The sequence below is a fragment of the Athene noctua genome, chromosome 15 (assembly GCF_965140245.1).
Source record: "Athene noctua chromosome 15, bAthNoc1.hap1.1, whole genome shotgun sequence".
Classification (NCBI taxonomy): domain Eukaryota; kingdom Metazoa; phylum Chordata; class Aves; order Strigiformes; family Strigidae; genus Athene; species Athene noctua.
This window is the reverse complement of record NC_134051.1, coordinates 7411854-7429896: the sequence shown is the minus strand read 5'-3', so window position 1 is coordinate 7429896 and position 18043 is coordinate 7411854. Positions and strand designations below refer to the sequence as shown.

At 43.1% G+C, this 18043-nt stretch overlaps 1 protein-coding gene across 1 annotated transcript; it reads right to left on the bottom strand.

Annotated features, from left to right (window-relative positions):
* Positions 1-1045: 1045 nt before the first annotated feature.
* LOC141966400 (cytochrome P450 3A29-like) lies at positions 1046-12855 on the bottom strand. The gene is made up of 13 exons (XM_074919070.1): positions 12785-12855; positions 9964-10057; positions 9491-9543; positions 8259-8358; positions 7522-7635; positions 7151-7239; positions 5989-6137; positions 4838-4965; positions 4096-4180; positions 3554-3714; positions 2883-3109; positions 1869-2031; positions 1046-1652 (listed from the first exon to the last, which is right to left on the bottom strand). Exons 1-13 carry the CDS (start codon positions 12853-12855, stop codon positions 1554-1556), a joined length of 1533 nt encoding a protein of 510 aa, XP_074775171.1. The 3' UTR covers positions 1046-1553.
* Positions 12856-18043: the final 5188 nt, after the last annotated feature.

The following is an 18043-nucleotide window of genomic DNA, read 5'->3' as shown; positions in this document are numbered from 1 at the left end:
ATCTGCCTTTTGGGACAGCGCAAGCTGCTTACTCTTGAATTAGAGCCTGGTGAATGTTGCTGTATCATCCTGAAAAATGGACAGCTTTGAACTGGGGATTTCCAGTGATCAGGAATCCACTGCACCATTGGCTGACCACTTCCAGACCCCTTAACTGCCATTGCTGATAAAGAATGGACATAAATTCTTGAATAAATTTGTACAATGTTAGACTGTAGCATTTGGGTCATGTTGCAGTTTTCTCTGCTAAAGAGAAAATCATGTGGCCATGGGAGAAAATTATAGATCATGATTTCAAAAATATTGCTTTGGAATGAAGGATGCCGGAAGAAAGTTAAGGGGTGATTTAATCTGGTTTGCAGCTTTTCTAAAAACCTTTCCTATTTAGCTATCATCCTTCTTGGTTTGTAGGTGTCAGGACCAGCACAATATATTAGAGTTAACTGGTGTGTGAAATTCAGGTGTGGGAGAACTGCTCACCTCCTTTTTTGATATTCCCTGTTTATGTGGTCAGGGATGGCATAAGTCCTTTGGTCAAAGCATCACACTGATGGCAGGACCAGCCCACAAGGCCCAAGCTGTCGACTACTCTGGAGCAGTTCAAGAACAAAGCAGCTCGCAGCAGGCTACCATCCCACCACGGGCAATGTGTAAAGCCTATCCGTGGCTCTGGGAGGCAAGGCTCAGCTACAAGCTGTGTCCAGACAATTTCCCCAGGAACAGTGGCCCTCCTGTCACCACCTCCAGCGAGCTGCTCCTGCTGCTCTCTGCAATCCAGCCTCTGTCGCTCCAGCGTGGAAAAGGGTTGGCCGGTGCTGAACTGAAGGCAACCTCTTAATCAAAGTAAGAGGTGGGAATTATAGTGTTTGTAAAATACTGTACAAATGGGAGGGTTCGATAGCATTAAATGAAGGAACAGATTCATTAAATTAAGTGGAAAGCAGTGTACAGGGATAATTTCAAGGGTTGAAGCTGAATACAGTTTTTAAATAGGAAGTGATCAGCCACTATACACAACACAGAGCAGCTCTCAAACATGTTTAATGACAGTATTTGTACACGCTTTATTTTAATTAACACATGGCACAAGAGAGGTTTGGTAACTAGGATGTAGTCTCACACCAGTCATCTCAATTATAACACATGAAATTTCAAGCATCAATACACCAAGAAGAATGTCACCCATCTCTGCCCAGCAGGGTCTGGCGATTTGAATTCCTATCACACCTTGTTTTTCTTGGATGCAACAGTGATTCCTTCTCTCTAGATGGAGAAGTCCCCTTAGAAGTAAGTGGATGATCAGCTTCTCATTTAGAATTATTTCTTATTTTCTGCAATCAAAATTAAAGGAGTTGTGTATTGTCACTGCCCAGTGATCCACACTACATTTGACAGCTATGTTTATTAGTAAATATGTAGAAATTGCTTCCAGAATTAACTGGAGTTGTTCTTCTGTGTCTGTATGCATAGGAGAGATTTCCTGTGATGTGTAATCCCTTTGTTAGCACAGTACTCATTAGACGCTGGAGAATTGTTGCAGCCACAGCTAGGTTTTATGCCTTTGCAGGTGCAGTGTTGGTCCGGGGGACTAACTTCAGAACAATTGGTTTCTTTGGACTTAAGAGTCCCTGTGAATTCAGCTGGAGAGGGATCTGCAACAATAAGAGGAAAAAACATGTTTGGAGATAGACAAATTAAATAAGTAGAGGTTAAAAGAAACTCGGTCACGGTTTGAACGTAACTTGATCCATAATGCTTGAAAGTGCACCTGCCCTGAAAGGGCAAAGCATCTGGTGTTGGCACCCACAGCGAGAAACTAGGCACCTAGCTCTTCACATGTGAGTTTCAAAATGTAATGTACTTCTCACCTGAGTTTCTTTACAGGTCTGGAAGCTGAAATGTTGCAACAGGATGGTGATGGCAACTTTCAGAGTCAGGAGAGCAAATCGCATCCCAATGCAATTCCTGGGACCCGCCCCAAAGGGCAGGTACGTATACGGGTTTATGGTCTCTTTGTTTTCCTTACTGAACCTGGATAATGACATGGTTGGGAAAAAAGAAATTAAGACAGCAAAAGACCGGAAAGCTACATATCCGTATTACTTATCCAGAGATCTCTCGCTGGTGTCCTGCAGAGACTTGTTTGTTTTTTCACTAAGGTATCTCAGCATATCCCAGCAATCAAGTGCTGTCAGAGCACTCATCCAGGAGAGGGTGGGATCACATTTGGGTGTTTGATTTTAATTCTGTACACCCAGACTAGTAGAAGTTGGAAGCAAGGTGAAAATCTAGGCAGCATGGTCTCCCAAAGCGACTGATCTTTCCTATCTGTTGTATTTAGTGAGAAAGAAACCAGGAGTCATCTTGGGTTAGGAGCAGCTTATGGCTTCAGTCTTCCTGGGAATGAGAGATTATTATAAAATAACCAACTAGGGAAAAGATATCACTTCTTTGAAAACAAGGAGGGAAGCACTCTGGAAGGATCAACTCTGGTATATTTAGTAGCAAAGCCCGTGTGAAGGAAATGGGTTCAGCAGTGATGATTATACAGTTATTATAAAGTTATTACATAGGCTAGCAGTTACAAAAACTCACAAACTAATCACTCTGTCAGCAAGCCTAAAAATTGTGTACAAGATTTTGTGAGGTATCAGTGTTATTCTCCCAATAAACTTATGTTCTTTGAAACCCTGCTTTAAGTGTAAAGCTCATTTTCTTCTTAAAATGACATTCTCGTGAGCCTGCACATTCTCATCAGTACTATTTATAAAGAGATAGGAAGAACACCATTAGGAAGTTAGGAAGTTAATCAGAGGTTAATACTTAATTATTATGTGAGGAAAAAGCAGTGTATTTCTTCCCTTTCTTTAAGCTTTTTGTACCTTTCTGGTCTGAATTCTTCCGGGTTTGGCCAGTAATCGGGGTTGCGGTGCAGGGTGTAGGGTGGGATCATAACAATGGTTCCTTTGGGAATGGTCACTCCATTTATTTCTACATCTTTCTTGCAGACTCTCTCAAGCCGTCCTCCAAGGGGATAGAGCCGAAGGGTTTCATTCACTGTCATGTCAAGATATTCCAATTGCATCATCGCTTCGTATGTGAGAGGAGCCTGTAGGACAGCGGGAGAAAGGTGACCAGGTATGTTGGCATGAGGATGGGATTGTCCTAAAATGACTGCTGAGACTAGTGTCCCCCCAACTCCTACTGCCCCAGCTATGATGTGGACTCAATGAAGAACAAAATACAAGGTAGAAATCGCAAATAATTGGTTTCATTTTCCATCCCTGAGTGATGGAGATGTCCAGAAATCCACTTCCACTTGTGCATGGGTGCAGAGCATGGCAAATGGGTTTGTGCAGTGGCATGGCCTGGAAGCTTTCAGCTGCCAAAAGAAAATCGTTACAGGACTGAGTTGTCTCAGTGTGTGCCTCTTAGAGCTCTTAGAAGATCCCAGGGGGAGGGTGTTTATGAGCTAAAGATTTCTCATTGTCTTGACTGAACAAGGAGGACAGCAGGGTCAGAGGGTCTTCGCCATCACTCAGCGTCCCCTCACCTTGTTGGGTAAAATTGTGTTGATTTCCTCCAGCAGTTTTTGCTGCACGTCGGGATGCAGGGCCAGTTCATATGCCAGGTAACCAAGCGTGTTGCTGGTGGGCTCGTACCCAGCAAATATAAAAATGAACGCTTGTGACAGGATCTCTGTGTCGGTCAGGGCTGTGAGGAGAGAGGACATGGAGAGATGAGCAAAACCAGTGTTGGCTGATGGTCTCAGCAGGGAACAGGTAGCAATGTCTGGGGTTGAGGCAGGTTTGTTGTGGTTGTTGATTGATAACACATTTATAGCTACTCTACTGTCTGGAAAAAGTCATTTGATAGAGGAGTCAGATGGTTTCCCAGGTATAAATGATTGACACAGCAATCCTACTCCCTCACAAAGGACCCTTTGGTGGTGGCAACAAGGGACAGAGACTTCTGCCTGGAGCTGGTCAGTGGAGCTGGTGGTGACCCACTGAGCCTTTCTCTGGGAAAGAGCTTCCCATATTCTCCTTGCTCCCACAGCCCATGTTCCTGTGATGAGTATTTGGATGTTGTTACCTTTGTATGAGTGATTTGCTTCACTGCTCCCGTTACTGGTTGAGTTCTTGGATTCAATCATCAGTTGCAGAAAATCTACTCTGCCCTTAGAAGAAAAGCAGGAGAGTTTCTTTGATGACAGATCCCTTGGAGAGCTCAGATAAACAGATTTCACAGCCTGAGCATGATTTCTAAACTGAAAGTGCCCCCAAAATGTGCATGACATTGAAAAAAATAAGAGTTGCTTTTTATTTTCAAAACCTATCTGTCCTTTTTGTGAAGCCATTGTGTAGGAGAGCAGTGTCTTGAATGAATTTCAGGAAAGGGATCCAAACTCTAAAATGGAGAATTTTGCCAGGAAGCAGCTTCAATTTTTGAAAAGTGAGAGGGGAAGGCGCTATCCTGAACAGTGGTATTGCTGCTCTTGTGCTGCTCTCTCTCTTTCTCTGCCTAATCTTCTTTAGGGACTGTCTTACTTTGACTTATTACAAGTTCTGCAAACCCAAGCTTAGTCCAATTCTAGCGAGCCTTTATCTGGATTTAGCTTCAGATCACAGATAATACGAAGTCCACTTGCTTCTGTGACAGGACTGGTTGGGTGAGGTTTTTCTGACAGTATTAAAATCAAGTGTTTACACTTAAGTAGATTCAGAGTTTTGTTGAGTCATTGTACTTTGGCTTCACCTTTGATATCATCACCCCAATTATATTTCACTTAAGTATATTTTCTGCCACAGTTACTAGCAAATTCATGCTCATTTACCTTGTGAGTCTCCTTTTCACGATCCTGCTTAATTTTGGAGATGGATCTCATGAAGAAATCTACAGCATCATTGGGGAAGAAGCTTACATTCATCTTGGCCAAAAGAGGAACAAGAAATGGGAATACAACTGAAAAACAATTTGAGAATAAAATCACACACTGTAAACATATTTCACTTCCTACAAGGTAGCTATGGATGCTACTGAGGAAGTAATTATTTTATTACCGAGAAATTATTTCCTTTCTTGATTTCTTTCCCTGGGAAAAGCCTGGAATTTGCCTTTTCCCCTCTTTCTCCTTTCCTTGAGATAGTTTGTCTTGATGCGACCCTCTCCCAAGTTTTTGTCAAAGTACAACTGAGCTGGGTATAATCACTGCTCTAAGAGATGACCAAAGCATATGTCACCACCTTTTCTAAGTACAGGTCACTTCTCTACATTGTACAGCACTACAACAGGAACGTGGCTCAGAAGAGAAATACTGCAAATTCGGAATTCTTTTTTTCCAGGCTGAGCTGTTCACTGCCATGCTGTGCTCATACAAAGACTTTCAAGTCCCCTTCAGAGCATTTCCTTCATCATAGAGACTGGATCCTGAGCTCGTGTACAGATTCATAAAATCTGCAGCACCAGAACCTCCTCTGTGCACAGATCACAACTTTCCCCATGTTTTAGCGAGGTAACTAATCTTGATTTAAGGTTGCAAGTGATTTAAGGTCCATCACCATCACTGCTAAGCTATTGCACTGCTAGGAAATAGCATCTAATTATAGTCCCCACTCAGCACTCTTCCAGAAAATGTATTTCAGATAGCACCACTCTCCTCGAGCTTCACAGCTTAACTTGCTTTTCAGCCCTTGAATAGTTTTCCAGCATTTATTTGGATATTGGCTGGGATGTTCATGTTTCTTGCATTGTGGATGTCAAAGGTGGAGGAAGTTTTTATTCAGATCCTTCCCAGAGTTTTAGCATGAAGCTAACAATGAGGAACTGATGAGACAAAAGCCATTAGGACTTCCATCCTACCTAGTGAAGTTATATAAGCAATAGTCGTTTGGTTAATGTATAGGATGAACCAGTCTGATATGCTTGTTAAAGTGACACTTCAATAGTATTCTGACACTGAATGAAGTTTTCAGAAAAGTCACTTACATGACAAGATGAAGAGTGGGTCAAAAAAGTCAAACTTGACCAGCTTCTGCATCTCTCTGACAAAGGGGTCTTTGGGGTTGTTCATGGAGTCAATGTTCACACCAAATGAAGTGCTGGTGACAACATCCATGCTGTAACTTCCAAAGATGCTGAGAAAATATAGAAAAGATAGACTGTGGTTAAATATTTGGACCAAGTGAATATATTTTTTCCTAATGCCTATGTGGCATTCAAATATAAGTGCTCGTAAGACCTTCTGCCCTGGTTTTGAAGAGGGAATTGGATATACGGTAACTGAAAAGCACTTATAGTGAAAGGGATAGATTTTTAGAGAGCTTTGGTTTCAAGCCTATGTGGGATTTGAAATCAGACAGCTTTTCTGAGGATTTTAAAACAGCATGTGGCTACATGAACGGGTTAGTGCAAGAACAGTATGTGGCTCTCGAGCATGTTAGCTTCTTGGGGAGGGGTGCTTGCTTCAAATGAAATGGTCTTGTTCAACCCAGAACAGCCCTATAATATTACAGACTGTCCAAGCCTCCTCATGGGATTTTTGGTAGGGGAAGACTTTGCTGGTATGTGACTACTGGTGTGCAACTGCCCCTTCTGCATCTGTGCTTTGAAATTGGGGATAAAATACACGGGGTTTGTTCCAGAGCCCATGTGGAGGGCACAGATGAGGATGATACACCTGGGGCCACACTACAGCCTCCTTCCAAGCTCCCCCCAGCAAAAGGGCAGGTGATGGATGAGCATCCCACAGTGCTCTGTGCGGGGCAGAGAGGTCAGCAACCCCAGTGTCCTGCGGTGTAAGAAGGTGGTGCACAGACATCCTGAGTATATGCAGGCAAAACTCAGTTTTCCTGACAGATTTGGGGTTATCTTGAATCTGTGGATTCACAAAGCTGTTCTGGAGCATTTTTCTCTCCATCTAATTCCATTTAGAAGGCTTCTTTCTGGGTCTCTGCCTCTAGAATGCTTCATTAATATCTCAGCTTAAATTTTCCCTTTCAAATTTCCAGCCAGGCATTCAGCTAGCCCTGTTCCTCATTTCAGAGGTCTGGTTTACCCAGCGAGCAATCTGCATTGCCAGTAACGAATGAACCATAGCACTTGCTAACAAGGTTTGCTGCTTAGCCTGCTTCTCCTAGCAGCTACTTACTCCTTTACAGGTACAGTGTTGTCCTTTTCCACTCGCTTTTGAACATTTTTCACCAAAACTTCCCCATAGTGCTTTATTATAGGGAACATCTGTAACACAAACCAGAGATGGTCACTTAAGTATAGTACATTTTATGCCTTTAAGACAGGCTTACAAAGACTGCAGGGAGTTTCATGAATATTTACAAATAAGATCTTTCTGCTAAGGTTTTATTTTAAGCTTTTTTTCATTTTAAATTAGGCATAAATTAAACAGGTCAGCTTAGTTTCCAGGCTCAGACTGAAGAAATCGGACCCCTGTGACAATCTCTGCCTGAAAACACTGTCTACTGACTTTCTGATTTAGTTTGTACCTGTTCCTCTGTGTTTTACCTCCTTTAGTTTCCCACTGGTGAAGGTTGGAGAGAGCACAGTACGAAGCTTTTTCCACTGTTCATCTTCAGCTAATGAGATAGCGTTGTTCAGAACCCCTGCTAGATCTATATGCTAGAGGGGGAAAAAAGCAAGGTGTTAACCCCAGAAAAGATAGCAGCTTTCTTGCAAGAATGGGAACATAACATGCAAGTCCCTGCCAAGGCTATTTCAGGGGCATCACTACTGGCAGCAGGCTAAGGCCTTACAAACGACTTCTCTCAAGACACACATACATAAATAATCCCCTTCCCTCCCGTAAACCTGCTGTGAGATGCCATTTCCATAACCAGAACAAGTAACCCAACAAGCCCAACACCTGTATATATACATGCACCCACACCTAACCATGGTTAGCTGCATCCCCGGTGGTGGCACATGTGCTAGCTGGACCCTTACAGATTCCCGTATGCTCTCACAGACTCAAATTCGTCCATATATGTGTATACATATATATGTATATATATAAAAGTGTGAGAGCAGAATTTGTCTGATGTGCAGGCAAACAGCTTCCTCTGCCAGCCTGGCTATGCAGTCCCCAGGCTGTAAGGCAGGGGAACAGTGACATACAGTGGCCATTTACAGTAATCCCTGTAGTGCAGTCACTCATTCCCTATGGGAACCCTGCTACATGCTTGGCCTGCTGTCTCCTCCTGTTTTTTGGACTCTGTGGTACCTCATGATGTTTCTGCTCTTACCCTTCGGTTGGTAAAGATGGAGTAACACTCTTTAACCAGCACAGATTTAATGATTTGGGGGTCCGTGACACCCATGACAGGTTGTCTGCCATCATAAATCCTGGTGGGGGAAGAAGAAGAGACAGATAAACAACCCCGGATAGTTGAAGTGCAAGTCTTGGTTGATGCCCATGAAACAAACTCTGTTAAACAAATGCTCCTCCATCACCAGCCTTGCTGTTCTGCAGATACCTAAGTACAGAAATGTAGAAAGTAGAGATGGAAAAGGACTCCTAGGCCTTCTCCCTTCTGTTTTTGTAAATGATAAAGAGGGCTAAACACCTTCCAAATTCACCGGGAAATGAGCAGGGCTCAGTCCCTCAAAGGACCAGATACTAAATGAAGCAAGTGTCTTCACTTTCTCCCCTGACTCTCTGTGTTTTTCCAGGCACTTAAACACATTATAGTATTAGAAGAAAACTTGTTCGACCCCTTTCAGGCTCTTGAATTGGGTGTCTGGAGACTTGGGCTGACAGCACTGAAATATCCTTGGAGATGAAACTCAATCCTTGTTTTTGTCTTTTTAAACTGCTATTCTGAGTGCTTCTCTGGAACAGATGTAGATTACGTGGATTTATGCATTTTCCCCATTTATGTAAAACATCTTTTCCAGACTCCATGTTTTAAACTTGCTATAGGGACCAATGGATGCATTATAGAGGATATGCAGGTTTGTAGCCCAAGTTATAACAGCAGTGATAAAAGCCATAGAAGATGTCCAGAGCAGAGCACCGATAGCTGCACTAGCTCCCACCACAGCAGATAAGGATCAGCAGCACAAGGAAGTTGGCAGACTTTGGATCTGCTTCTTCATTTTGTATTGGGAGTCACTCACATTCTTCTGCTGTTGGTAAACCAGAGGAACCCGACCTCACGGTTCCAGATTCTCCCTTAAGCAAATAATGGTTTTGCTGCTGATTCTGTTAGGAGCAGGTGAAAGCCTTTTGTTACCAGATTTAAAACAGCTTTCGTAGTATAGGTCAAAGCAATTTCCATATAGCATGACAGCAGCACAGCCCTGCAATCATCAGGCTTTAATGTAAGGCACCACAAGCACCCTACTGTTGCTGTACTCATCATGCTGGGACCATTGGGCTGCAGGTAGGAAAAAGGGAGCTTTCCTAATGAATTTCTTCTCCCTTTTCTATGGGTTTTAGTTTTACCTATAGAAGAGATCAGTGGTTCATACTCACCCCCAGACTTTCCCATATTTCTGGAAACATTCATTGTCAAACTCCAAGAAACCCTGTGGAAAGTAATTTAAAAATTATCTCACAGAGAATGCAGCAGAGGGGATGAGGGTGGAGATGGTGTGTTGGGAGGAATATCTGTAAACTGATGTTCAGAGCTGCCTTCTGAGCTCTCCTCCTTTCCAAAAGGACAGCATAAATGTACATTATGCTTATGAATGAGCTGTTTGCCAGGATGCCAGCAAAGGGCAGCTGTAAATCAGCCACCTACGAGCGCTTGTATGGAGATGCTGTAGAGACAAGGCCCTGTGGTCTGTGTTACAGAGCCCTTATCCCACACTGGCCTTTGCACAACCTGTGCATTAGAGTGGAGCTTGGCATTTGGAGATAACTTATCATCGCCATGTATCTGTTTAGCTACAGCTGCATGAGCAAAGGCAGATATTTCTGGAGCCAGAAAGGCTTCAGTCACTTACTTTGCGATATTCCAGGCACGTTCCAAAGAAAGGCAGAGGTCTTGGCCCGGGAATACCCAGCTTCTTGAACAAACCAAATGGCCAGATCCCATACCTGTGGGACAGAAAAGACAACTGAAGGCTACATCACTGTGGCATTGGGGCTGCGAGCTCTCCTAAACCTGGAGACTGCAACCATGTCCCTTTGGCTCTAAGTAGAAGGCTCGATCCAGGAGCTGGAGAAAAGCAACCAAAAGAAGATTGCCCTGTAAAAACTACTTAATAAACATGGCAAGGCTTACTGCTGCCATACAGAGCTTCAGAGAGATCACTTTGATGTAAAAGCAGCTGCCTCCTAAAGGCATAGGTGCTCTGGTGGAAACAGGACCTTAAAGCCTTCAGCAAAAGTCAACAGAGGAGAGGAGCTCATTGCCAAACAAAGGAGAGGCAGAAAAGGGAGGAGAAGGAACACCAAGCTTACGTGTTTTTATTGAAGAGAAATCAAAGCAGTGCCAGAAGAGATGTCCCAAACAGGGCTTTTGTCAAGCTACACTTTAATTTCATTTACTGTTCTCCCTCCCCCTAGCCTGGTGTTAGCTCAGTGGTACATCAGGAAGTCTTGTCTTGATGGTTTTCTCTTTAGATTTTATTGACAGCTTTGCAGATTTCTTTCCTCTGAAGCACCCTTTTTGGCAGCTGTAAAGTTATTACTTCTACCTCAGGGCCTTCTGTTTTTCAAGGGCCTGGGCTGCAGCCCTTTGAAGCTTGTCTTTGGCTGTGTTGAAAGAGCTTCACAAAATATTTGTTTTTAGTTAGTAGCAGCAGCTTCCCAAGTGAGTGGTTCATTGCAGAAGGGATGTAAAACTGCAAAAGTTTGGCAGATGGATGTTATCAGAGGTCCTCTTTGGGCCACATGGCAGCAGCCACTCAGACAGCATCTTGGGGATGCTTTCCTGAAAAGCTGGTGTCTAGGCTGAGATTTCAAGAGGTTTCCCTTGCATTTAGTAATACTTTTCTAAATCTGGGGGACCCCAAGTGACATCAGTCCCCCCTAGCACAGGTTCTGCCAGAGCACAAAAGCAGACCTCATCTTGTAGTCCAAGCAGAGCAGGCAAAAACCAGGGAGCAGTGCATTTGCAGGTGCAAAAAGGTTTCACATCGCTCAGTTTGCCAATGTTTAACCTTTTCTGTCAAAGGTTAATTCAGTACTAGGTATAAAACATTTGTGGATTCTCATTTATAATGTTTATGGGCAGCTGGAGCTGTGGGAGGACACGTAAATGGCAGGCTGGACTGTTACAAAGGCCAGAAACACTATAGGAACATAGGCTAGGCTTAATCCATTTGAAACATGGCCAGGAAAAAATGCAGTCTAATGCTCTTATGACTAAAACGTGACATGGTTTTCTGCAGGCTGAGAAGGACCATTCAGTATAAAGCAAGAGAATAATCAGTACTTCTTCTTACCATGGATATGAGCCAGAAATATCTGATATTCCTCTGTGTGTGAAGAGGAAAAGCACTGCCCCAGATGGACAAGAAACATCTGACCAACCACCCTGTGGTAATGGGCAGTAAAATTTCTATTTTAGCTCAGATATCAGAGCACAGAGATCTGGGCTTCATCCCTTTTGCCACAACAAAATTGTAAGTGATTGCAGAAGGTGGGAGTCTGGTAATCAGCAATCTTAGATGGCCACTGAGTTATTGAAATATGAGGGTTTAGGGTCAATAATAAGGGTGGGGGTTTGGGGTGTTGGTGGGGACTTTTTTAAGAGTCTGCCCCAAACAGGTTGTTGAGTGATCCAAATCACAGAAAAGGGTTTGACAAACAGGGCTAAAAGTTTCAGAGCTTACTGAACTGCTGTGGTTGGAGCATTGCCAGGGCAGACAAATGGATGGTGCTCGTGTGCACCACATTAATCGTTAAGGTTTATGGCTAGCAACATGCTGTCTCTGCCTAAGGGCTTGTCAACACTACAAAGTTTGTCAGTTCAGCCTTGTTGGCAGGGCCTGCCAGTGGAGATGCTGTATGTCCCAGCAGAAGGGGTTTTCAGCCAGGCCTGCTATGCTGCAGTGCTGAACGGCATCAGCAAAGCGGACAAAAGCATTTTCTCACTAGCACAGCTCCTCTGAAGCAGCAGGATATGCTTCTTCCTGCTGGAGTTTGTCTGAAAAGCCAGGAATAGAGGAGGAACTGACCTTGCTCTGGGCTTCATTTCTTCCCCCAGCAAGTGTGGGCTGTGGGGACAGGCATGGAATGCTGACCCTGCTAGCCTGTGGCAAATTTAACTTCTGCAAAGTATCCCTCGTGGTCCAGGTGCCCATGTCTGGAGCATCTTACCTGGACACTATGGAAGGAGTCGGGAGGAGTAAGAACTACTCCTGTGAATGCTCTTTTCCTGGTGTCTTTCTGCTGCTCTCCACCTTTGCAGGTCATGCAGTAGGGTTATCTACATCCCACTCCCCTCCATAGGGCAGCCTCAGTCAGGGATCCACAGCCTTCCTCACACCATGTTTCTGTGGAAAATAGCCTAACGGATCACAGCCATCACAGGTTCAATCTCTGCTGGTAATGAATGCCTCGCACCATTATCATTTGATTATTGCTTTGATGCTTAACAGCAACATTGCAATGGTGCACAGGAATACTCCAAACCTTGGAATAACATCACACATCTGTACAGACTTTAGACTCCTCTGCTACTTCCCAGAGCCTTGTTAGAGGCTGGAAATCACACCTACCTGTTTGTTCTTCAGCAAACTAGTTGCATGAAAATGCACAATGGCAAGAACAAGAAAATGGCATGAGCAAAGAACCGATAAAGAATATTCTACTTACGCTATGAAGAGGGTTAAGAAAATAAGCAAAAGGGCCCATGTCTCCGTAGAGAAGGAGGGTAGAAGGTTCATTTTGATTCTTCTCTGGTTGGCTTTGAGTTCTGTCTTGATGTGTTTGTCCCAGGTCTGTGGGAAATAGGGGAGTTTCGCAGTGTGCAATCTGTTGTGTCCAATCATATGATTTAGGGGCTGTCCTTCTGTCATGAAGGAGGAGGAGTGGAAAGCAAAGGTAGCAAAGTATCTGAAAACATGATTCATGTGACAAATAAATGCCTGGCTGAACTGTCTAAGGTTCAAATTATTTAATACATATGTTGCCAGGCATTTCAGCCACTTTATCTGTTGTAATAGTAAGTAATAAATGACTTCTTATTGAGTACATGATCCTGGGCTCCTACACCAAAATAAATAAAACCAAGTTATAATGAAAAGGTAAATCCCAGAGCAGGTGTCGGAGTTGGTTTACAAAAGGGAAAGAGAAGTGAAAAGGTTATTCATATATTGTATGACAAGATCTTTTCTGGCAGGTGAATTAACTTTGGCACTATTTTAAGATTTTGTCTAAAATATCTTTCTTTCTGTGTTATGAAGAGCAAGCACTGCCTGCTTCTGCCTGTGGTGGGTCAGAAGCAGCTTCTAAGAAAGGCAGGAATTTGCCCGCTATAAAGGCTTTAGAAGTCCACCTTGTCTGCTGGTTTGTGGCCAGGCATTTCATAAGGGAAAATCTGTTTTTCCACAACTGTAAGCAGTTAAAGTACCACTATTTCCAAAACACCAGCTCATGGCTCATGAAAAAAAAAAAAAAAAACAAAAACAAAACCAACCAGCACCCACCCTTCTGCAACAAATGGTAAAAAAAACACAAGCGAAGGGAAAACACAAATTTTTAATGGTTCTCTTGTAAGGATGGTGCAGAAAAATGTCAGGATCCTAGAGGTATGGATGTGCTAAGAGAGGATTATGATAGTGGAGAAAACTGGACTATTTGTATGGTGTTTGTTAGTGGCCATAATGTTAGGGCAAGAGACTGTATGGTTTGCACAGATGTGTACTTCATTCAGAACTTTAAAATGAGCAATTCCCTTCCTGCTGGCAGAGCTGCCATCTTCAAAAGGGAGGTTTCTGGCTGCACTGGCTGCAAATAACTGAGTGTTATGAATATTTGGCACATCAAATGCCTCGTGTCTCCGAGGATGTTGCTGTGATTGATGTCGGGTTGACTGATAAGTGGATCTCAGTCCACATGCTGATACGAGACATATTCTGAGAATCATCTGACTCATCTCAACAGCATTTTTATCTCATTTCACTTTGCCCGGTCTTTGCTCTGACCTTCAGAGACAAGTCATTCGCAGATTATTTTGCAATAAACACAGTCTACCTTAGTTTGACGTGAACAGGCAAGTTCATGACTTAGTTATACAAGACTGTGTAGGGTTCTACCTTGCTTGATTTGTAGATATTGAAAGACCACATGATTAAATAGGTGCTTTCCCATTCAAAAGCTTGTCACAGCAGTGATTGCTTTTCCAGGGTTCCCCTTTGCACATTTTGACATAGCCTTGAAATCTGAATTTACTGGGCACCAAATGTTCCTGACTCACCATGTTGGGAAACAGGTTAATACAGTTTCTTCCTGAAATAGGATTGAGGTGTGGCTCGCCATTCTCACTGAAAACAAGACTCAATCCATGTCCTGTTTGGGTCATTTTTAAGGGTAGGAATATTCTCTGAAAAAACTTGTGAAAAAACAGATAGGTGCGAAGTCTTGTTGCAGGTTTTGCATTGTGATCTTACGATCTCTGCCAAATGGACTGTGCCTATTAACTTCAAACAAATGAAAACGCACCATCCCCTTGAGAAAGCTGATAGATAAATAAACAAAACAAAAAAACCTCCTGTGATTAGTCCATGGCAGAGGACTATCAATGACCCAGGAACAAATGACTGATTTTCACATGACATGTAAGTCCAGCTCAGAGCTGGGTTTATGCCCTAACTTGCCCTATATTAGAACTGTAAACCTCCAACTCCAGGCTGTGGTGGCCCCTAAACTGCTAACAGGTACCCAATCCAGCTGGGAGGTCATGTTTGAGAGGTGTCTTGGGCATCTTCAGAGGGGAGGCCGGGAAAGACTTCTCCTCCTGCTCTCCATCTCTGGGAGGGAGGAGAAATGCCAGCTGTATGGCATCATCTTCAGACAAGGCTGAACCCCACCTCCCAGAAATAGGGGGAAGGAGGAGAACCACATGGCCAAGCCCCATTCTACCCTCTCCCTTCCAAGCCACAGTCTCTGCCCACCCGGATGCAGATGCGCTGAGCCAGCACAATTGTTCCTTCACCCTGTTCGAGACCTTTAGATGCATCTCATTCCTTAGCACCACGGGCTTTTAGGCCCATCCTCTGCTCCTCCTGGACAGTTTGAAGTGCACTGCAACCTCATCACAGGTTTTGATGAGCCCATCACCCCAGGCATCTGGATCAGAGGCATGCTGCCTGGGGGCATGAGAAGGTGCAAGCCACAGTGGAGGTGTAATTATACGTGTGGGAACATCCTGCTAGTGGCACAGCTAGTCTCGTTCATGAGTGACAATGTCACACACAACGTGCAATGAATGGTAGGTGTGCAGTGCTCACCCTCCTTGTTCAGGCTGCTGCACCATATGATAACTCCCGTGTTGCCACCATGCTTCCAGGACAGCCACAAACTGCAGGTGAGTGGTTTAAAAAGCCAAAGTTTGCAGCAAATTCAGAAGAGAACTGAGCTGCTTTTCCATTTCTAATGCCCCTAAGTAGCTCAGATTAATGGATTAATGACTTTCAGGAGAGCAAAATAACACTGCGTTGTTATTTGCAGTGTAATGAAGGGAGTGTTCCTAATCCAGGTCGTGAACAAGGTGTGATGAGCAGGAGGGATTTCTTGTATAAAAACGGCTGGGGGCTGGGCAGCAAAATGGAAGAACATGTATTTCTTCCACAAACTGTGAAACCAAATGATGTAGAGTAAGAAAAACACTGTGGTATAGCAATTATGACTGGGGCACAGGTGTGGAGAAGAAAGAGCAGTTCAGAAAAGAAAGTGGTATTGGGGAAAAAAAAAAAAAAAAAAGCCACAGTGTGTAGCATTTTATGTTCATGATGAAAAGGACTGCATGGGAATAGGAGGGCCAGGCTGGATAAGCCTGAATCTTTAGGTCAAACTCACTTTTGAGTATGATCATGAAAAAGGTTCTCCTGAGATACTTTGGGGAATTTGTTTTAGATTCCCAGGGCTGGGACAGTTGCAGCAGAGACTCTGCAGTGTTACTTGGGATATAAATCTCACTAGGAAGTTGAATCATCATGGAGTACTTTAGACTCTCTAAATGCAAATCATAAAAAATGCTACTAATCATGCAGAGCTCAGATAATCTCTGTAGGGGAGATGGCTGCACTGGAGAAACACCAAACTGGCAAGCAGTGGAACTGGTTTAGCTTCAATGTTGATAAGTAATTGAAGATATTCTAGAAGAACAGTTAGGAGTAAAATTACCTTGGGCTGAATGAAACACATTCATTTAGTTTAATGTAAGTGGAAGTATAAAAAAAAAAAAAAAAAAAGTTTATAACTAAGGCTCTCTTTTTCAGGAGGACAAATTAATGAAACAAACCAGTGGAAGATCTTGGGGCCTTCAATGTAGGCTGTGTCTAACCTCTGTTTTAAGTCAACGGTGCTAATATTATCAGCCAGTTGTATGCTAAGAGTCTTGCAGGAATGGACTGTACACCCAACTGCCTGAACAGCTGCATTAAAAAGGATGCTCGGAGTAAACCAACCAGGTAGGAAGTGGAGAAACAAATACAATGATTTTGTAGTTCAAGGTACACTAATATATATATTCTGGCCATATGTTCTTCTGGGATGGGAGCTTATTTCTGTGCCTGCCTTGGAGCAGCCTAGTACTTGAACATGCTGACTCACTGGGGTCCAGCTAAGGGGGTCCAGCATATTAGTGGCACTTCTCATGTCCTTGGAGATGTGGCCCCAAAAATCTTTGTTCAGTCTAGCTAAATGATAGCTGGGCTGGAAGGTGGTTGCTATGAGATAAATGCCAGGTAGAAGAGATATTTAATCAAATTATGATGTTGGCGCAGAGACAAATGGGTATAATGCAGCCACAAATAAATGCTAGACTGGAAATGAACTCAGTCCTGGCCTGGAAAGCTCAGGAGTCTTCTCATCATGGGGTTAAAAAAAGAAAAAAGTTCAGATAGTATAAAATGGGGCTGAATAAGACTGCTGCTGGTGGGAGGAGGGAGCAATATATTAAATTTATCAACACTCTTCTGCCAGAGCAGTGTGAGAAGTTAACTTTCTGCATAGGCAGAAGATGCGGGGAGGCAACTATTTATTTTCCCTGATACACAGTGGTTTAGCTACCCACAGGAAAATACTTCATAATGAAGGCTACATTTTGTTGTCAGTGGTTAAAATATTGATACACTACTGCTGGATAAAAAATCAATGTATTTGAAGGGGTCTCTAATGATATTTTATGTAGTTCTGTGTATAGATGACTGATACCCTCCTACACATAGATTTCCTTGGGATTTAAAAAGTGCACAAAAAACCTCAACAAAAAAGTAATTAATTCCCCTGGATGTTTTGTTCCATATACTGAGCTTTGGAACTACACAGAAACTAGGACATTTTTCTGATGTTTTTTCAGTTAAAGTAATATCCCTAATACACACCGATCTTCCTTCATAATCTTTACAATATATCATTATATTCCTTTTCTTTCTAAGAAAGGACAGCTACAAAAGCTGTATGATATCTGGATAGCTAATTAACTCCGAGCACTGCATTCTTTTGCCCAATCCAATACAAATATGTGTTTGAGGTTCTCTCACTTTAACCTTATAAAATGAGTTAAGAAAGAATGAAGCATCCTGCTAGCTCCACACATGACTTCTTACCTACAACGAGAGACAATGTTACATCCCACAAGGGAGCAGCTACAACAACCCCGGACAAATGCAAATTAGAAGAGATGTATTTCCAATACAAGGAGTAAGAACATGTTCTTTCCTGGATATTTTAGGGAGGATACCTTGATGGGGCAGCTGCGTGCGAGTGCTGCTTTGTTACACCATAATTTTGACAAAGTCATTCCAAGAAGTGTCTGAGCACGTCATTGCCCGAGCAGACTTCTGCATTGGTATGTCACAACCCGGTGAAGTCAGTGCACTTGACTCATTCAGAGCAATGGATCTTTTA

Coding starts and splice junctions, on each gene's coding strand:
- LOC141966400 (XM_074919070.1), bottom strand. CDS start 12,855: ATGAACCTTCTACCCTCCTTCTCTACGGAGACATGGGCCCTTTTGCTT. Junction 10,058..12,784: donor TTCTTAACCCTCTTCATAGC/GTAAGTAGAATA, acceptor TCTGTCCCACAG/GTATGGGATCTGGCCATTTG. Junction 8,359..9,490: donor AAATATGGGAAAGTCTGGGG/GTGAGTATGAAC, acceptor TTCCCCCACCAG/GATTTATGATGGCAGACAAC.